The sequence below is a fragment of the Stomoxys calcitrans genome, chromosome 2, assembly GCF_963082655.1.
Source record: "Stomoxys calcitrans chromosome 2, idStoCalc2.1, whole genome shotgun sequence".
NCBI lineage: Eukaryota > Metazoa > Arthropoda > Insecta > Diptera > Muscidae > Stomoxys > Stomoxys calcitrans.
The window spans coordinates 49,421,501-49,444,431 of record NC_081553.1 but is presented as its reverse complement, the minus strand read 5'-3'; the positions used below and the strand labels follow the sequence as shown (position 1 = coordinate 49,444,431).

General features: G+C 33.8%; 2 protein-coding genes across 2 annotated transcripts in view; one reads left to right on the top strand and one right to left on the bottom strand.

Annotated features, from left to right (window-relative positions):
* Positions 1–22,931, top strand: part of LOC106091084 (homeobox protein rough) — a 39,235-nt gene that overhangs the window by 5,251 nt on the left and 11,053 nt on the right. The window contains exon 3 of the mRNA XM_059361435.1: positions 22,287–22,521. Coding sequence (XP_059217418.1) covers positions 22,287–22,521 — 235 coding nt within the window. The remainder of the gene's footprint in view (positions 1–22,286; positions 22,522–22,931) is intronic.
* The window catches only part of LOC106091092 (oxidoreductase-like domain-containing protein 1), a 34,469-nt gene continuing 12,322 nt past the window's right edge, over positions 785–22,931 (bottom strand). The window contains exons 2-3 of the mRNA XM_059362014.1: positions 1,324–1,499; positions 785–1,238 (exon numbers count right to left, since the gene is read on the bottom strand). Of these exons, the coding sequence (XP_059217997.1) occupies positions 987–1,238; positions 1,324–1,497 (426 nt within the window). The 5' untranslated portion in view covers positions 1,498–1,499 and the 3' untranslated portion in view covers positions 785–986. The remainder of the gene's footprint in view (positions 1,239–1,323; positions 1,500–22,931) is intronic.

Sequence of the window (22,931 nt, the reverse complement as noted above, 5' to 3'; positions counted from 1 at the left end):
AACAATCACATTTGTTCATTCTTCCCCAAAGAACTATATAGCTATCATTAACTTATATCATCTGATGATAAAGGTTATCTTCCCGAATCGATTTAGGCATATCCATCAGTCCATTATAAAGGTACAGATTCCAATGTATTGAATTGCCTTAAGATTTGATAAAGACGATTTTTGTGGCCTAAAGATGAAGCTTATGAAATGTAGGAAAATTAGGAATTCAGGAAAATTAAGTTAGGTTCGTACATTGCATGTATTACGTGATTTGCGCCAAAGGATCACATGAATCACGTATCTAAGCCAATCTCAATAAAATAAAAAAAAAACACACACATGTTGTTATAGAACTGCCAGGCTTTTTCAATTTTGTTATCATTGCCTCAGATTAAAATAGAACTCCCGAAAAAAAATCTATATCTCCCTAGACCTTCCAATATTTGTTTACTTCAGTTCAGATTGAACGTCCATAGAAATTTACCGTTTGATTTTTCTTCTCTTGAAAGTTTTATCTTATAGGCAAATTGATATATTACGATGTATAGTTCCTACAGGACAGTTTTCGAGATATTAAATACAACATGTAATAAATCTTGACGCTAAATAATGACAAATGTAAACTGGACACAACATTCACATTCACCTATTTGTAAATTGTTTAAAAGAAAACAATGAAGACACACACATAAACAAACATTAATGAAATCAATGGTTGTACTTTATTTGAAATTGAAAATTGTAGAAAACTAATTTAATAGAAGAAGAAGTTTTTTAAAAACAAATGTTATCAAACATTATCTTCCATAACCATATTGGGTGTAATGTAAACATGATTTTCTTCAATTATTTCTTATTTGAAAAGATTTTAACTAAAGGTAAATGCAACTAATTCTAAAACTAACAAAACATTGTACAATTCGGAATATTCGATATGGATAGAAACAACGAATATATGTCTCAATTATATGAGCATAAGGGATTATCTTTGGAGATTAGTTGATTGGTTTATTGCTATCGCCATCAGCAGTGGTAGGCTTTGGCGACTCTGTATCCTTTTTATATTGAATGCTTTTCAATTCAATGCTCAAAAACATACGCAAATTGGGATCTTCGATTTTCTCCAATACCAACTCACGAACTTTATCCGTATTGCCATCCATTAGCTTGGCAATTGTTTCGGCATAATCGATCCAAACACAATTTGCACAACCGGACATACAGCATGTAGTGGGTTCCGGCGGAAGCTAAAACAAATTAACCAACGACAACAACAAGAAACTCTTGTAAGGATTAATTAGAAGGGAATTTGATTTGACAATTCAAACTAACCTTAATGCCATCAACCACAACGAAGTCATTATCATCAACATGATCATCAGATTTACTATCGTTGTTGGTGTAACGTGATATGACGACGACGGTAGGTGAAAAGTTGGCAGTAACACGTTTGCCACATTGTAATAAAAACTTTCTATAGCCACTTTTTATGAAAACAGGATACATTTCTTAACGGAAAAAAATTGAAGAAATTATTTTTCAATAAAGTCGTGTTTTTTTCGTATGAAAAAAAAAATGTAAGCGATGAGAAAACATTTTTTTAAATGTATATTATGCGGCAATCAGAAACACACAGGTGTTAAATGAACCTTAGTTTAACTAAAACATTGAAAAAAAAAAAAAAATAAACAAAAATACACAGTTCCGGTTTTGAAAACTCAATGTATTTTCTATTTAGAAAAAAGCCTAACAGCTCAACTCAAAACACTCAAGCATTAAAATTCTCGTAAAGAGTCTACCTCTATGCAAAATGTATTGAATTACAAAGAGTTAAAAAATTCAACTTTTTTGTGTTTGTCGCAAAGTACTAATCGGAAGAACCTACATGTCCTTTTTTTGTTGCTACGGTGTTGGTTATTTGTGGTCACTTCATTTAGTATTGTACATTTTTATGTGGTAAAACCGGTTAGTGGAGATTTAGTGTTACAAAAAAAAAGGATTTTTCAGTCTCAGCAACAACAAAAATTCATTATTTGAAAAAAAAAAAAACACAAACAGGTTGAACATTGTAATTGATCTGAAAAGGAAACCTAAAAAAGCATTTAAACTTGAGGCAAGAAAAAAATATCATTGAAATTACAGAAGTACAACTAGCAAATCAAAGAACCAGGACCATGGGCAGTGTCACATTACTAATTGAAGTATTGTTTTAAGCCTATAATGAAGAAGACGGTAGAAACCAACTTGCGCGACTGCAATCACAGGACATCACCTTCTAAGGGTTAACTACAATGGTTCATATTGATTTAAATCACTTTCAAAGATTGACCATAAGTTTCAGGTGTTGTTGTAACCAGGTGTAGCACACTATTATTTTAAGGGGAACACTTTTATGTTTTTTATATCCAATTTCAAAATTAAAAATTAGAGAAATACAAAGAATACCAAATACACAAAAGTTATAAGAGGCATAAAAAATGTGAACAAAATAAAAAATTAATAGAAAAAATTTAAAATTTATATCTAAAATTATTTTCAAATATTAAAAACAAATATATACCAATAATATAAAAATAAAAAAATAAAAAACTAGAAGAGGAATAAAAAAAATTAAACAAATTAAAAAAAAATAAATTTAAAAAAATTAAAAGTATAAAAAAAGAAATAAAAAATAATTAAAAGTATAAAAATTTATAATAAAACAAGTAAATAGGTGTTAAGTTTGGTCGGGCCCAACTTTGGATACCAGCCACCTCGGGTATATATGTAAACCACCTTTCGTAAAAATTCGATGCAAAATGCATACCTTATGCTCCATACCAGTTATATCGAAATATGCTCCGATTTGGACAAAATATTAATAAGTACAAGTCATTGCTCAATTTTGTATAACAATTTTTAGTAGCTATATGCAAAAATAAACCGATCTGAATCATATGCGACAAGGATGTCGAAAAGCCTAACATAAGTCACCGTGTCAAATGAAGAATATTGAAGTGCCTAACACAACTCACTGTCCCAAATTTCGGCGAAATCGGTCAATAAATGCGCCTTTAATGGCCCCAAAACCTTAAATCGAGAGATCGGTCTATATGGCAGCTATATCCAAATCTGGACCGATCTGAGCCAAATTGAAAAAGAATGTCGAAGGGCCTAATACAACTCACTATCCCAAATTTCGGCGACATCGGACAATAAATGCGCCTTTTATGGGGCCAAGACTTAAAATCGAGATATCGGTCTATATGGCGGCTATATCCAAATCTGGACCGATTTGGGGCAAGTTTCAGAAAAATGTCGAAGAGCATAACACAACTCACTGTCCCAAATTTCGGCGAAATCGGACAATAAATGCGCCTTTTATGGGCCCAAGACCTTAAATCGAGAGATCGGTCTATATGGCAGCTATATCCAAATCTGGAACGATCTGGGCCATATTGCACTGTCCCAAATTTCGGCAACACCGGACAATAAATGCGCCTTTTATGGGTCTAAAACCATAAAGCCATATAGAGCGATCTTCCGCTCTATATGGCAGCTATATCCAGATCTGAACCGATCGGGGCCAAATTGAAGAAATTTGTCGAATTTCGAATTGTCATTGTGTCAAATTTCAGTAAAATCGATAATAAATGTGGCTTTTATGGGCCTAAGACCCTTAATCGGCGGATCGGTCTTTATGGGGGATATATCAAGATATAGTTCGATATAGCACATCTTCGGGATATAAATCCGTAGTGGCCACACTAAAACATTTGTACAATGTTTCCAAGCGCATGGGCTTATGTTCTTTTGCACGTACACAACACTGTGCAATAGTGTGCGTGTATTTGCCCACCACTGGTAAAAACGTACATCGAATCTCAATATTTAGCCCAACGTTTAAAAAAATTGAGGCCATTGGGGGCTTTAGAAGTAAAATCGAAGGATTCTTTATATGCGGATTGTTTTAGAAGCCCCAGCGATCTAGATCAATTTGAAGAATCAGTGCAAAATGTCATGAATTTTGTTTAACCGTTATCGTGATTTTGACAGACTGACGGACTTGACCTCAAACAAATTTAAAAAAAAAAACGTCCATACTGACTTTGAACTTAGTTTTACATAAAACCAATCAAACATCATCCTTGTTTTGTTACAGAAATATTCCACCAAAATTTTTGTTTAAGACGAATCCTTAACAATTTTCTGCCAAAGAAATCTCAGCAAAAAAGATCTGGGGACAAAAATAGAAACAGTACAAATGCTACATTCAGAGAAATTTGTAAGTAAAACAACAACTAAAATGTTTGCTGAAATAACAGAAAGTCAGCCGAAATGAGACAGCAGTAAATATTTGCTAAAACAGCAAACATGTTTTTCTAATGATTTCAAAAAAGCAGCAAAACAATCTACTAAAATCTTATTTATGCTTGTAATCAAAATATTAGCGTCTTATTTGTTAAAAAATAGAAATTGCCTTATTTATCGTTGGGATGTTAACAATTTTGAAACTGTTTCCATCAAATTTTCAATTCAATTTAAAATCAGCAGACATTATTTGCTGATATCAGCAAACTTATGCTGATAAGACTGCCTTCAAGGTGCAAGGCAGCTGTCAGACATGCTTTCAGAAAATTTGGCGGATATTAGTGACCAAGAACCATGTTCGGTTTTGGATTTAAGATATATTATTGCCTATATTACTTTACTTCCCCGATGAACAGGACAGCTTCGAATGTTTTACCAAGAAGCGAAACTTTTCTTTGAAAAGAGGTTTATGATCTTAAAGCCTATCATGCAACAATTGAAGGTTGTAATTAATCGCTCATTCTTTCTAAATTCCGAAATTGTATACCCTCCACTATAGGATGGGAGTATACTATTTTCCTCATTCCATTCGTAGCACCTCGAAATATTCGTCTAAGATAAGTATATAAAGGGTGATTTTTTTGAGGTTAGGATTTTCATGCATTAGTATTTGACAGATCACGTGGGATTTCAGACATGGTGTCAAAGAGAAAGATGCTCAGTATGCTTTGACATTTCATCATGAATAGACTTACTAACGAGCAACGCTTGCAAATCATTGAATTTTATTACCAAAATCAGTGTTCGGTTCGAAATGTGTTCATTCACCGTAACGTTGCGTCCAACAGCATCTTTGAAAAAATACGGTCCAATGATTCCACCAGCGTACAAACCACACCAAACAGTGCATTTTTCGGGATGCATGGGCAGTTCTTGAACGGCTTCTGGTTGCTCTTCACTCCAAATGCGGCAATTTTGCTTATTTACGTAGCCATTCAACCAGAAATGAGCCTCATCGCTGAACAAAATTTGTCAAAATTTGAACACATTTCGAACCGAACACTGATTTTGGTAATATATTTTTAATCATCATGATATTTTTGGTCAATCTGGCCATGTCCGTCCGTCCATCTTTCGAAACGCGTTAATTTTCCGATAAATACTTCTTAGTAAAGTAGATCAGTTAAGATTGTAAATGAGCCGAATCCATGTCCACGTTTAGTTATAAACCAATATCCCGATTTTATTTCCTGAGCCTCTAGAGAGCAGAATTCTGATGTGCCCAAAATTTGCACGATAACAATGTCCAAGATCTCCAGCAGATATGCCAAGTACGGTCCCAATCGGTCCAAAACCTGATATAGCTCCCGTATAAACCTATATTCCGAATATACGTCTTGAGCCTCTAGATGTCGTGACTCTTGTACGATTTGGCTGATATTTTGCACGATGAATTCTGCTACTTAGTAAATGTCTTTAATCTGAGGTAGCTCGTATAGAAACCGATGTCTCGATTAGACATCTACGGCATACACGAACTTTATATATATACAGCGGTCAAAAAAAGTATTCATCATTGAATGTTTTTTTTTTAATAAGTCTACAAAAGACAATTGGAATAAAAACATATTAAACTAATGATGCAGTAGTGCTTGTGTGATATATATGTACACAATTTCATTGTTTTTAAAGAAAAAAATAGTATTTATTGGAACAAAAAGGGCCATTTTACAGCTGAACACAAAAAATTAAACAAAAAAAGTATTCATCATTGCAAAAAAACAAAAAAATAAATAACATAATTTAAAAAAATTAATACTTTGTTATTCGACCACCGCGTCTTATAACTTCTTTTAAACGGTTTGACATCGATTGGACTAATTTAGCGGTTATATTTTGGTCTATATTAGTCCATTCCTCCATTATCACCTGTTGCATTTGACTCTTGCTCGAAAAATTGCGCGTTCTCAATTTGCGTTCGAGATGTTCCCAAAGATGTTCAATTGGGTTCAAGTCGGGACTTTGAGGAGGAGTTTTAATGACTTTGGGGCAGTTATACAGCATCCACATCTTGGTATTTAAAGCAGAATGTTTGGGGTCATTATCTTGATAATATTGAAAGTTATTACCAAGCCCAAGTTTTACAGCACTATCTTTTAAATTCCTCTTTAAAATGTCAATGTAATACTTATGATCCATTACTCCATTAATAATTTCAAGATTTCCCGCTCCTGAAGCCGCCATACACCCCCAAACCATTAAACCACCTCCACCATGTTTTACAGTAGCAACTGTGTTTCGTTCTTCAAGCTCTGTATTTGGTTTTCTGTACACTATGACCTTTCCATCGCACCCAAAAAGATTAAACTTGCTCTCGTCTGCAAAAATGACTGTTTTCCAAAATGATTCGGGCTGTTTTACATACATTTTTGCGAAGTTTAGCCTTTTCACTCGGTTTATTTTATTTATAAAGGGCTTCTTACGTGCAGTTCTTCCTCTGTAACTATGCCTTTTGAGTGTATTTCGAATTGTTTGTGTAGTAACTTCCTTCCCTAAATATTCCATAGTGTTTTTACGAAGAATGGTCGCATTTGTCTTCGGAGTTTTCTGAACTTGCCGCACTAGCCAACGCACATCTCCAACTGAAAGTGCTTTTGGTCGACCAGATCTTGGTTTATTGTCAACAGTTTTCGTTTCTGTCCACTTTCTGATGATGGATTGTATAGTAGATCGTGGTCTATTTAATATTTCACTGATAGTTTTTTGAGTTAAACCTTTCCTGTGGTGTTTTAGTATCAAAACTTTTACCTCATCAGAAACCTCGTTTTGCTTACGACCCATTTTGACAAAAACTATATTTTCAATGAAATTAAATATTTTCTGTCAAGGGCAAAGCCTCCTTTACTAAATAAAACAGAAAAGGGGGATTCCCAAATAATATTTGAATTTGACTTTGATGATAGCACATCAATGATGAATACTTTTTTTGTTCTGTTTTTGGTGTTATTATATAAAATTGCATTTTTTGCGCTAATTAAATTTATTTTTTGAATTTATTTTAAAACATATTACGAAAAATAAACTATTGCATAAAACTGCATTATTTGTTTACTTTAAATTTTCTTCAATTACCCAAAATAAGTGAATTTATTATCAATTTTGCTAATGATGAATACTTTTTTTGACCGCTGTATATTTTTAATCATCATGATATTTTTGGTCAATCTGGCCATGTCCGTCCGTCCATCTTTCGAAAGGACGTTAATTTTCCGATAAATACTTCTTAGTAAAGTAGATCAGTTAAGATTGTAAATGAGCCGAATCCATGTCCACGTTTAGTTATAAACCAATATCCCGATTTTATTTCTTGAGCCTCTAGAGAGCACAATTCTGATTTGTCCCAAATTTGCACGATAACAATGTCCAAGATCTCCAGCAGATATGCCAAGTACGGTCCCAATCGGTCCAAAACCTGATATAGCTCCCGTATAAACCTATATTCCGAATATACGTCTTGAGCCTCTAGATGTCGTGACTCTTGTACGATTTGGCTGATATTTTGCACGATGAATTCTGCTACTTAGTAAATGTCTTTAATCTGAGGTAGCTCCTATAGAAACCGATGTCTCGATTAGACATCTACGACCTATACGAACTTAATACACTTTTACTTGTTTAAGATTTATTTGGGTTTCACATTTTATACTCTGACAAAAATACATAATTATCTATATTTTCAACCCATTGTGCTACGTAAGACATCCTTGCATATTATCCTTTTGCTATACGAGTATAAGAAATTAGAAACTCCACCACATAGTACATCCCATATTAGCTGCAACGGACCCCATGAGTTGAAAATGAGGTACATTTTCAAGATATTGGCAAAATTTATTGCCAAACAGCAGAAATCACAATACACAAATCCTTATTGTACAAGTTTTTAATTTATATTTTATGCTTCATGGAATTTTATAAATATCCCAGCTACGATATAATAACGAGTATTGCCATTACAACAATACCAACAACACCAAAAAAAAAAAACATTAAGAATGTGAATGAAGCCATAATAGGGGATACAACAAACCCCAGGACCAAATAAATACTCACGAAATGTCTAGGACGAACCAAAACCCACAAGCAGACAGACTGATAGACAGATTTACCATAAATACACACACGGATAGAAACACATACACAAACACACGCAGCGGAATTCCACTGGCAAACAGATGTTGGTATTGTGTGAAAATTCCCGGATCAGTGAAAAGATTTAATTGTTTCATAGTTATGTTTGTTGTTATTGTTATTTTTTTAAGGATTTATATGTATGTGAGTGGGTGGAGTATTTGATTGGCATGATTGTTTTTTAGTGGAAACTTACATTGGCGTAGCAAACCCAAGAGAAGGAAGTCAAATTTATGTTTCTTACATAATAAAATTTAAATGGGATTTTCGACGAAAATTGACAAAAATTCCATTTTGTAAGGAAAATCAAATTTGTACGAAATTTTCAATGAAAATCCAATTTTGATAAATTTTTCTATGAAATTCAAATATAAACAACATTTTCTATTACAATCAAATTAATAAAATCTTCAAAAATCTTAATTTGAAAAAAAAATGAACGAAAGAAAATCTGATATCATTGAGCTCGTCCCGAAAGAGAAACAAACGAAAATTGTGCAATTTAATGATCTTCGCCCTAACAGGCAAAACTTGAGAATAAAAAAAAAATTGGTAGAGCCCGGCGGCGATTCGAACCTGGCACACGAAGGAGCAACAACGAGAGCCGTTGCCGTTGTCTAGCGTTCGAAGCCATCAATGCAACTTCCAACAGATGCACAGAATCATGTGCATACCATGAAACCAGTGTAAATACTGCATACAAAAAATCCGTCATTACACGAAAACACATGCATTGGGGAAAAGTACAGCTGATAGACAGGGTTGTCGAGCGTGGTTAATGTGGTATTTGTATCATCAAGGCATTTTCGCAATAAATACGATACAAATGCAGCATACCAACGTACGGCCCTTTAAGCCATCACACCTAATATGGTTGAAAAGTCTTCTTACCAAAGACGAAACGCGTCCCACAGTCTGGCTTTCCTTTTGCATTTGCAAAGAAAATCTTCGATCATTGAGCTTTCCTCCAAAGAGAAACAACCGAAAATTGTTAAATTTAATAATCTTTGCCCTAACAGCAAAAAAAAAAAACTTGAGAATGAAAAAAATTAACGACATTTTTATAACAATCTTTTATAACAAAAAATTGTGACATCAAATGTTAAAAAATCTATATTTAAACAAATTTCCTATTAAATCTAATTATGACAACATTTTCAATAACAATCTAAGTTTGACAAAATTATCTATAAAAATCTAATTACTAAAAAATTTTCTAAAAAAAATATAATTTAACAAAATTTATTTGAAAATCAAACTTTGAAAATATGTTTAATAAAAATTCCAATTTTCAATATTTCGACTGGTATCGTCCAACCGTTATCAAGGATTCAACGTGATTCTGTCCTTGATAACGTTTTGACAATGTCAGCCGAAATATTTGAATATACCAAATAAACACACCAAACATTTTTGATAAAAACTTGATTTCCATGAAATTTTTTTGAAAATTAAATTTCAACAATTTTTATGCAAATGAAAGTTTGACAAAAAACTTTAATGAAAATCTAATTTTACCAAAAAAAATGTTGAAAATGAAATTTGAACAAAATTTTTTTTGAAAATCAAATTTGAACAAAATTTAATATAGAAATCAAATTTTGACTAAATTTCTAACTTTACTTTTCTAACTTAAATTTTTAATAAAGTCTTTTATTAACATCAAATTTTAACCAGTTTTTATGAAAACTTTATGAAAAAATTTCTTAGATTTTTTTTTGGAAAATCTAATTTTAACAAATTTACCATTTAAATTAATTTTCGATTCAATAGGCCAAAAATAAATAAAATTTAGGGAAATTTACTATGAAATATTAATTTTGGGGGAAATGAAATTTTGACATATTCCATCAAACTTCGAGGGTTATTTTGAAATCAAATTTCAATGAAATTTTCTATGAAAATTAAATATTCAACAAAAGTGAGTTCAAATTCAGACAAAATTTTCTCTGAATAATAAATTGCTTTAAAATCATTAGTGAAATTTTTCACGAAAATCAAATTTCAACGAAAATTAAAAGTTGGGCAAGTATTTTTCTTTGTGATAGTTGGATGTCTGCATTTGGTAGAAATATATGAAGTGGAGTAATTGTCTTTCTAGCTGCGCTACAGATGGAAATACTCTTAAGAGCATAGTTTCAACCTAGAAGGCATACCTTTTTGACAAATCCTACCGACGAGTTTGGATGGTTCCAAACGAAATCGCGATCTAGGCAAAAGCAAAAAACACATTTTTCTGCCTAACTTTTTTTTTTTCTGTGTTCTATTTATAATAGAAACAGATTACCCTATGGTCTGCAGCCGGACAATATGCGATTGTAAAAATTAAAAATTTTACCATTTTTATTTATTTGTCTTTCGAGACGACAATTTAAAACAATTTTAGAATTAAAACATGTTGAAGAACATTGTCTATGAAACCAACTTTGTCCAATATTTACGCTGAATTACATCCCTTTACGAAAACTTCATCCCTCCGTCTCTGGTTTTGGAAGGCTCGAAGGATATTTGTTTGCTTGCGGTGAAAAGAATAAACGATGTTAAACGTTGCAATGCATTTTCTATTATGTCTCTTTTGTAAATATTAATGTTATAACAAAAAAAAAAATGTGTTCAAATTAAGATTTTTCCCCCCCTTATCAAAAAAATAAGGGTTTTACTTGTTATTATCTGTCTATCTGTCATTGTTTGCTTGTTTGTGGTCATAATTAATTGTTCAACCATTTTTTATTCACACGCGATTATATGGACAATACCCGACAGGCAAATCGTGGTTTTTTGTAAGCATTCGTTAGGAAGAAGGGGTGTTTTTTCATAACCTAATCACAAGGATATTAAAATCATACAAGTGTTTAAATAGTCCTGTGTTTACTTAAACTTAATGTTAGTCGAAAAATAAAAGAAGTGCAAGGGATATCATCAATTCACTCCAATTACATCTCAATTAACCACACAAAAAATATTCAAGGAAAGTGTGATGCGTGTTTCATGGGCATTAAGAGCACAAGTTTACTTGGAGGGTAAATGGTGGTTACAAAGGAAATGTTTTAATAGTTTAGTAATTGAATTGTGTACAAAATTGTGTGTTTAGCGCCAGAATGTTACAATCTCGATAATTGTGTAGATATTGCTACCTGACTAATTAGAATTATTATATTTATTGTAGAGCTTATATAAATTAAAGAAAAAAATTTAGCATAAGGCCTAATAAATAACTTATGGCAACATGACCTTAAATAAGAATAGGTTATAATGACATATTTACCGTGATTTCGGTATAATAAAACACTTATGCTACTGGTATTTTCATTAATTTTTTATGAAGATCAAACTTGTAAAGCAAATTTCTGGGAAGTTTCCTATAAACAACAACTTCCTAAGTATCTTTCTAAAAACAGCATATTTCTAAAAGAAAACTCAAACTTGTAACCGATTACCTTGAAATTTCACAGATCGTGCAGGTTGGTCTGGAAGGAAACATAGGTTATATAATTTTTTGATATCGAACGGGGGTACCCTCCCCCTTACCCCAAATGTACTACACAAAAACCAATAAGGAAAGGCAAAATTCGGGCGGATCCGACTATATAATACCCTACCTCTACCCTATGATTAAAAATTCGGGCAATACATAAATATATATGTATATGAGAGCTATATATCAAAATCTGAACCGACTATTAAACAGATCGTTTGAAAATTTTTTTTTCTACAGCCATATAAGTGCAAATCTGGCGATATATATGTATGGGTGCTACATCCAAATCTGAACCGATTTTGATGAAATATAGCATATATGTTAAGATCAGTAGCAAAACAATCCGTGCCAAATTTTGTGCAGATCGGTTGAAAATTTTAGCTACTACGGTTATTTAAGTGCAAATCGGGCGATACAAATATATGGGAGCTATATCTAAATCTGAACCGATTTTGATGAAGTTTTACAGATACGTTAAGATCGGTAACAAAACAATCCATGGCAAATTTTTTGCAGATCGGTTGAGAATTGTAGCTACTACGGCATTTTAAGTGCAAATCGGTCGATACATATATATGGGAGCTATATCTAAATTTGAACCGATTTGGATGAAAATTTGTAGATATGTCAAGATCAGTAACAAAACAATCCATGCCCAATTTTGTGCAGATAAGTTGAAAGTTGTATCTACTACGGCCATTTAAGTGTAAATCGGGCGATACATATATATGGGAGCTATATCTAAATCTGAACCGATTTGGATAAAAATTTGCAGATATGTTAAAATCAGTAACAAAACAATCCATGTCCGGTTTTGTGCAGATAGGTTGAAAATTGTAGCTACTACGGCATTTTAAGTGCAAATTGGACGATACATATATGGGAGCTATATCTAAATTTGAACCGATTTTGATGAAATTATGCAGAAATGTTAAGATCAGAAGAAAAACAATCCATGCCCAATTTTGTGCAGATAGGTTGAAAATTGTAGCTACTACGGTCATTTAAGTGTAAATCGGGCGATACATATATATGGGAGCTATATCTAAATCTGAACCGATTTGGATAAAAATTTGCAGATATGTTAAGATCGGTAACAAAACAATTTGTGCAGATCGATTGAAAATTGTTACTACTACGGCAATTTAAGTGCAAATCGGGCGATACATATATATGGGAGCTATATCTAAATCTGAACCGATTTTTATCAAAATCAATAGCGTTCGTCCCTGGGCCAAAAAAGGGATATGTACAAAATTTCGTGATGATTGGACAACAAATACGACCTGCACTATGATTACAAGAATACATGGACTCACAGACGGACGGATGGACAGACGGACATGGGTAAATCGACTCAGAAAGTGATTGTGAGTTGATCGGTATACTTATCAATGGGTCTAGCTCTTCTCCTTCTTAGTGTTGCAAACAAATGCACAAATCTGTAATACCCTGTACCACAGTGGTGGTGTAGGGTATAATTAAAGTGGACCAATCGGGACAATATGGGACTCAAATGAAAGGTATTCAGGAGTAGAGAACCAATTTCACATTAAAACTTGGTTCTCTACTCCTGAATACCTTGGGGGCTGCCCCAAACCCCCTAAAATAGGTATTTTGGACGATCATGACAATATGGGACTCAAATGAAAGGTATTCGGCAGTAGATTGCGAATATGGTCAGGAAGAAGAAATAGGCTTTCTAGTTTGTTGATTTCGGAAGGGGGGGGGGGGGGGGGGGACCCTCCCCCTTTACCCAAAAACACCACCCAAAATCAAAAGTGGACCGATCGGGACAATATGAGTATTAAATGAAAGGTTTAGGAAAATGGAATACAAATATGGTATTCATATTTGAGTCTAAGTACTCATCGGGCCGCCCCAACCCTAAAATTCCCACAAACAGACATATTGGACGTTCATGTCAATTTTGGCCTCTAATGAAAGGTATTCTGGAGTTGATTACGAATATGGCATACCAAATCAGATCGAAATATAGGGGATCCCCATTCCCTCCAAAAACGCCTTAAATGGGCATATGACCCACCATGACTACAGGGGACTCGGTTTTATTGTTTGTTCCGATAATATAGGACCCACAAGAAAGTTATTTGGGAGTGGAGTTAAAATTTACCCAGGAACCAAGAAGGGGCACACTTCTTACACATCAATGAAAGCGTTTCGATTCAAGTTTAAACTCAATGATAAGGGACATTTTTTTATAGCCGAGTCCGAATGAGGTGCCTCAGACCATACATCATAAATGTCCCTTCTTAAAGAGGGGATCACCACCGCTTTAAATTTTGTCCAATGTTATCGCTAGGATTTGAACGCAGGCGTTCAGCATTATAGGCGGACATAGACTACAGTGGCACAAATTCGATATACACATTCAGGGCGAAGTGTCCCAACCCTAATATATTGATTGCTGTAGGAGTCATTGTGTTAAATATTTCAGTCCATGCGGCTAAGAATTGCGTCTTGTAGGGGCTCAAGAGGCAAAATCGGAGATCGGTTTATATGGGAACTGCAACAAGCTATAGATCGATTCACACCATATTGCACACGTATGTTGAAGGTCATGGGAGAAGCCGTTGTACAAAATTTGTGCTAAATCGGATGAGAATTGAGCTCTCTAAAGGCTCAAGAAGTCAAGATCACAGATCGGTTTATATGGCAGCTATATCAGGTTATGTACCGATTTGCGCCATACTCATCACAGTTTTTGGAAGTCATATCAAAACACCTCATGCAAAATTTTATCTAAATCGGATGAGAATTGCTCTCTCTAGTGGCTCAAGATCCAAGATCGGTTTATATGACACCTATACCAGGTTATGAACCAATTTGGGCATCTATATGCCGTTATGTGCCCATTTGCGACATACTCATCACTGTTTTTGGAAATCATACCAAAACACCTCATGCAAATTTTTATCTAAATCGGATGAGAATTGCTCCCTCTAGCGGCTAAAGAAGTCAAGATCCAAGATCGGTTTATATGGCACCTATACCAGGTTATGGAACGATTTTGACCATACTTCGCACAAATGTTGGAAGTGATACCAAAACACCACGTGCAAAATTACCGCCAAATCGGATAAGATTTGCGCCTTCTAAAAGCTCAAGAAGTCAAGACCCAAGATCAGTTTATATGGCAGCTATATCAGCTTATGAACCGATTTGCACCTTACTAAGCATAGTTGTTGCAAGTGATACCAAAACACCGCGTGCAAAATGTCATTCAAATCAGAGGAGAATTGCGCCCTCTAGAGGCTCAAGAAGTCAAGACCCAAGATCGGTTTATATGGCAGCTATATCAAAACATAGACCGATTTGGCCAATTTACAATCCCAACCGACCTACACTAATAAAAAAAAGTATTTGTGCAAAATTACAAGCGGCTAGCTTTACTCCTTGGACAGACGGACTGACATGGCTGCAAAGGCAAATATTGCCCATGAACATTCCACTAAGGAACAGGGGCAAACTTCTCACATATCAATGAGTGCAGTCCGATTCAAGTTTTAAGCTCAATAATAAGGGGCCTCCGAACGGCGTGCCGTAGTGCGACACCTCTTTGGGGAGAAGTTTTACATGACATAGTACCTCATAAATGTTGCCAACATTAGGAGGGGAAAACCACGGTTGAATTTTTTTTTTTTTTTTCATAAGATATCGAAATATTAATCTAAGACTTCATGCAGTTTATATGTTCCTGCTTGCTAACCTCCCAATGTTTTAAACTTACCAAACATATTTTCAATGTTATAGATCGATCTATAAACGGGGTTCAGTTATTGACCTATCATCCGCTTGACTTTTTAGGCATTTAAAATTCTTATCAATACAAGTCAATGTCCGGAGAACTTGGCGGATATTTCCCATGTTGAATGGCACATTAGATTGAGCCTCAGTGAACTTGATTTCAGGCACTTGTTGGCTTGTTGATCAATTAAAAAGGAGCTTGAACTTTGCATATGATATGTTTCATATCATCACAACTTTTTTCTACTTAAAAATGCTTATATGATAAGACTGAACAACTTTACCCATACCGTTCGATAATGCATATTGATAAAGAATATCTTTTTGCAAAAATAAAATGTATATTTTTGCAAAAAAAAAAAAAATGTTTTCATTGCTCAGCATGTATTGATCTATTAGAGGGAGGGAGAAAAAAGAAGCCTTGAAATCCAAGGTCAAATATTTTTGGCGAAAATCAGCGTCATCATCATCATCATCGCAATAGCAATAGGAATCGCAATCGTCAAGCGGCAGATCGACGTTTCTAATTCAAATAAGAAGAAGTATATTTCAAAATCGTGTTTGTGAATATTCACAAAAACCAAACGCAATCAAACAGACGAACAACAAACATGACGACGACAACGACAATGTCGACGACGACGACGATGATGATGTTGATGATGGTGTTTGAAGAACAAAGGCAAAATACACATCTGGTACGGTACCACAAGTGTATTATAATAGACCATCTCTATATATTATTAAAATGTATTTTATTTTTATTGCCCCTACAAATATATCACTGGCTGACTGACCAACGACTATCCCCCTAACACCCCTTATAAAACTTAGAACGGGAAAAGAAACGCCTCAAACAAAACCAAAAAAAAAAAATGCTGTTAAACTAAAATCGTTGTTGTTTAATAGAAAAACCTTCCTTTTAAGATAATCTGCAAATTTCTTTGGTTCTGTCACCTATTTCGATGTTTTTTTTTTTTTTTTTTTTTTTTTTGGGGGGGGGGGGCGGTTGGAAATACATTCTACGCTCGATAATTTACTTTTTGGATACGTTCCAAATTACAATTTCAATATGCACAAATTAAGAAGATGAACAACAACAAGCCAAAGACAACCGACAACCAAACAAGCCATCTGATTGGGTCCATGCACCGCTACATCGCATTCATACGTACATAGACGCCAAGACGTTTACCATGACGCAGTGGCTAGTTGGTAACCATACCGTGACGTAGTAAAGAGTAGAATAGATTAACTAGACTCGCCCGATGCAAGCAAATGTTTCCAAGCTATAAAGCTTAAAGTTGCTTCTCAATCATAGTCGTCGCTGTAGTCGTTCGTTGGCATTATGGTTTTTATTGTTATTAGTATTATCATAAATTTGAATTTGAAAACTGAGAATAGATCAGATATGCCGCATGCTATTTTTTTGTTTGTTTTTGTTTTCAGTGTATTAAAAAAATTGAACATTAATTCTATTTCATGAACCTGATGATAACGTACATACGCCTATACAAATGTATTTACGTATGCACATTGGGATGTATTGAAGACAATTTCAAATAATCGCAACATTTTTCAATGACAAGGCAAAATTTTTGAATAATCTTAAAGCAACTTTCCTTTTGTTGTTGGAATTGCGTGCAGCTAAGACTAAATGGATTTTTCTTTCTATTGAGAATAGAAAAGCAAAACAATAAAAATTGTTTAAAAAGTTTAGGCAAAGTGTGAGGTGCAGTATGCATTGGGCTGGCTGCTCGTGATTTCGGTCTCAGCAGAGGGCTCGTCAGATTGCTTTGTCACTAAAAGACTACATGCTTCAACCTACTTACTAATTAGTGAGCATAGATTTCGACCAAACTCTATAGAGATTGTGGTAGTCGTCGAGGAAAACGCTGTACAAAATGTTGGCAAGATTTATCAATAAATGCGCTCTCGGTGGCTCTAGGAGTGCAAATCAGGCGATATACATAAATAGCAGGTATATCTAAATCTGAACCGATTTCCATGAAATTTACCAGTAATATTAAGAGTCATAAGAAAATAATTCCTGGCAAATTTCGAGAGAATCGGTTAACAAAAAAAAAACAATATAAGCAATATTTGTTAACCGATTGCAATATTTCTCAAACTCGGACGAACAAAAATATATGTGGGAGCTATATTTAAATCTGAACCGATAATTTTTTACTTCTAAAAGCTTCGTTTCTTGGCCAAAAAAGATGTCAGTACCAATTTTGAAGACGATAGGATGAAATTTGTGATCTGTAGTTTTTACACAAATTAATATGGACAGACAGACAGACCGATTGCAATATTTCTCAAAATGGGACGAACATATATAGGAGCTATATCTGAACCGATTTTTTTCAATTTCAAAAGTTAAGTAAGGTAGAATAACTTATGCACCCAAATTCGGCAAGGACATTGAGTGGTCTAATAAATATAAAACACTGTTGAATTTTGTATTTCAAATTTCAACAAAATCGGGTAATAAATAAAGCTTTTATGGGCTTCAGACCCTTAACCGGCATAGAGGTCTATATGACAGCTATATATAAATACCGTCCGATTTTTACCATATTTGGGTCGGATGGTGGGTGGCCTTAAACTACACACTGATTTAAATTTCAGCGAAATTGGATAATAAATAAAGCTTTTTGGGGCTTCAGACCCTTTATCGGGAGACCGGTGTATATGGCAGCTATATCTAAATATAGTCCGATCTGAACCATATTTGGGTCAGTTGCCCGGAGGCCTAAAGCTACTCACCTTTATCGGAAAATCGGTCTATATAGCAGCTATATCCAAATATGGCCCAATTAGGCCCGTTCAAGAACTTAACCAGCGTGCATCAAAAAGACGTATCTGTGCCAAATTTTAGCTAAATATCTCAATTTTTGAAGGCTGTAGAGTGATTACAATAAACGGACGAACAGACGGACAGACACACGGACATCGTTAAATCGTGTTAGAATTCTACGACGATCCGAAATATATATATTTTATAGGGTCGAAAATTGATATTTCGATGTGTTGCAAACGGAATGATTAAATGAATATACCCCCTATCCTACGGTGGTGGGTTTAAAAAAAATTAATATGATCTCGAACTAGAATATGATCGAAAAATCACGAAAAGATTTTAAAGATTAAAATAAAACAGCGCAAAGAGACAAACCAAATTAACCGGCCCGTCGCTGTGCTGTAGATCAATGTGGCACTTGCAGTGACATTCAACGAATGTTCAAGTGCTCAACAAAAAGAGTTTGACAAGGTTGATGTTTTGTTTTTCTAAGCATTGATGATTAGTTTGTGTCGAATTAGTGGAAAATAATCATTTATGCTCTATTAACGAACTTGGGAGGGTTAAGGCACCCATTGAGCACCGTTTCAAAACAAAAACGTGCTCTACACGGTACTCAATAGTCGTTGGGTATGTAGAGCACCTTAATCAATTTGACAAAGGTGGTACATGGCCTATCAGAAATCGCGATCCACATGCCGACCAGTCTTTTTTACAACAGCACACTCTTGCTAAACTTTTCTAAAGGCTTTGGATATAAAACATTGAATTTGAATAATCACGAAAAAATAAATAAAATTCAAAAAAAAAAAATAAATAAATAAAAATTCAAAAAAAAATTAGAAAAAATAAACAAAAATAAATAAAAATAAAATTAAAAATAAAAAAAGAAAAAATATAAAAAGCTATATTTAAAAATTAAATTAAAAATAAAAAAAGAAAAAATATAAAAAGCTATATTTAAAAATTAAAAAATATTTTTAAAAATTAAAAAATATATAAAAATTAAAAAATATGTAAAGATTAAAAAATATGTATAAAAATTCAAAAATGAAAAAAAAAATAAAATTATATAAATAAAAAATAAAATTAAAAAAAATTATAAGAATAAAAATTAAAAAATGCAAATACAAATTAAGAAAAAAATAACATTTAAAAAAATAAATTTAGAAAAAAAATGAAAAAATAAATAAAAATTAAAAAAGTAAAAAAAAAATAAATAAAGAAAATAAAAAAAATTAAAAAAAAAATAAAAAAAAATTAAAAAAAATTAAAAAAAAAATTAAAAAAAATTTAAAAAAAAATAAAAAAAAAAATAAAAAAAATTAATAAAAATTAAGATAGTAAAAATATAAATAAGAATTAACAAAAAATGTTTTTTAAACTAATACCATATTAATTTTTTTCTAAAATATAATACAATGTTTTTCAAAACATAATTTTTACTGGCAAACCAGTAATGAAGGGCAAAATTCGGGCGGTGCTGACTGTATGATACCCTACACCTACCCTGTAAGTACAATGTGTGAGCTATATCCAATTCTAAACGAATTTCGAATGACCTCGGCGAGCAAATATGTTCAAATGGTTATTATTGCAAATTGCCCAAAATCTGACGAACATATATATAGGAGCTATATCTAATTCTGAACCGATTTCGAGCAAACTTCTTAGATAATGTGGTAATCGTCGAGGAAAGCGTTGTGCAAAATTTTGGCAAGATTGGTCAAACAATGCGCTTCCAGTAGCTCTTGGGGTGAAAATCTGGCGATATATATATGAGAGCTATATATAAATCTGAACCGATTTCCATGAAATTCACCAGTAATGTCGAGAGTCAAGAGAAAATCCTTCTTGCCAAATTTTGAGAGAATATTACTGCGAACATATATATGGGAGCTATACCTAAATCTGAACTGATTTCGGCCAAACATCTCTTATACTTTGACAGTCGTCGAAGAAAGCGTTGTACGAAGTTTTGGGAAGATTGGTCAATAAATGCGCTTGCAGTGGCTCTAGGAGTGAAAATCGGGCGATATATGAGAGCTATATCTAAATCTGAACCGATTTCCATGAAATTCACCAGTAATGTCGAAAGTCATAAAAAAAATCATTCCTGCCAAATTTCGGTTAACAAATGACCATTTTATTGCATCGGACGAAAATATAGATGGAAGCTATATTCAAATCTGAACCGATTTTTTCCAATTTCAATTGGCTTCGTCTCTAGGCCGAAAAACATGCCTGTACCAAATTTTAAGACGAACGGATGAAAACTGCGACCTGTACTTTGTACACAAATTAACATGGACAAACAGACGGACGGACAGACAGACGGGCATAGCTATATCGAATCAGAAAGTGATTCTGAGTCGTTCGGTTTGCTTAACAATGGGTCTATCTCTCTCTTCCTTTTAGGTGTTACAAACAAATTCACTAAGTTATAATACCCTATACCACAGTAGTGGTGTAGGGTATAAACCCCTTTCTTTAATGCCCATAATCCATAACATAGAACCGTGCAATGCAAATTTGCTCATGAAAATTCCATTAAGGAGTAGGAGCAAACTTCTCACAATGAGAGCTGTACAATTCATGTTTAAGCTCAATGATAAGAGACATCCTCTTTATACCCGAGTCCATATAACCTGCCGACTTGCGACAGCTCCTTCAAGAGAAGTTTTTAAATGGCATACCTCATAAATGTTGCCAAAATTAGGAAGGGATAACCAATGCTAAAAATTTTTTTTGATGTTCTGGACAGGAACCAAGGCATTCAGCGTGAAAGATGGACATGTTAACCTCTGCGCTACGATGTCCTCCGTACCTGTAGACCTACAAGGGACCCTATCACCATTATTGTTGTAAAATTTTTTTATTCTTTTTTAGATTTCATTGCAAGATATTGTCCGGCTATAGACCATTTCGTTCAATGATTTCTATTCAAAGAATGGCACAGCAAAGAACTTTCAAAAGTAAGGCAAAATGTGTGATGTTGCTTAAAACGCATTTGACCGGCTTTTTATATCGCGATTTCTGATTCACCAGAATCTTCATCAGCAAAAATTTGTCAAAAGGATCGTGGCAACCCAACAAGAGTAGGTTGCAAAGCAACCTCGATTTACAATCGCAATAGAAAACAAGACAAATCTTACTTCCCTTATTCAAATCCAAATTTTTCAACATTGCCAATAGCAACAAGCAAACACTATTCTGCCCAATCACATGGCAGCCGGTTGTACGTACCGGATTGACCCGATGGAGTTTTTCATCGGCAAGGGCTGCAGCCTCAGTGTTTAATACACTGCTACAACAACAACAACAACTATTTTGCCGAACTTATTTATCCTCTTTTTATTCTAATTTTGGCCACACGATTAAAATTATGTAAGTTATTCCAATAGTTAATGATAGGAATTGCCATATTGCTGATAAGTTCAATTGCGGTTCATCTTCATTGATGGGAGCTTTCCCTGCCCAAAGTTGGTAATGTAACAAGGATCTTTAACTGTTGCTAAGGACACTGTCAAATGCAAAATGGAGGCTGGGGCTAAAACCTAAATCGTAGAAAGACATTCAATGACATCAAAGACATCAATGTAGTTATGTAGTTCTGCATTCTCAGCAGAATGTTGTGATCCATTTAGCAGAAGTGATATAGAAAAAGATCCCTTTTAAATAAGATCCGAGTACCAATAGATCCAAATGCTTCGCATCAATTTTATTGCAAACCTAACTTTTATTAATTTTCTTTATTTTCAGTGGCTCGACGACGTCGCAAAGAGGGCAGACAACGACGTCAGCGTACCACATTTAGCAATGAGCAAACTTTACGTTTGGAAGTGGAGTTTCATCGCAATGAATACATATCGCGTAGCAAACGTTTTGAATTAGCCGAAGCCTTAAATCTTTCAGAGACACAAATCAAAATCTGGTTTCAAAATCGTCGTGCCAAAGATAAACGCATTGAAAAGGCTCAGATTGATCAACAATACAGGTATGTGTGAATAAATATTATTTTTTTTTAATTTATTTTACAATCGGCGTATATTTTGGACAACATCAGAATTGAATGAAGAATTAACATTGAAAATTGAGCACTCTTTAAGGTTAGAAGAGAAATTGGACTATATGCAACCATGACAGCATTGATATTTAAAAATCTTAAAAAAAATGCATTTTAAAATCTCTAGAAGTAAAGCTCCTATCACACGACCAGACATTTTATATGAGCTGTCATTGTCTGTATTCATAAGACTAGTCTTGCAAATTTCGTCCATGAACATACCATTAAGGAACAGGGGCAAACTTCTCATATACCAATGAGTGCAGTCCGAATCAAGTTTTAAGCTCAATCATAAGGGGCCTCCTTTTTATAGCCGATTTCGAACGGCGTGCCGTAGTGCA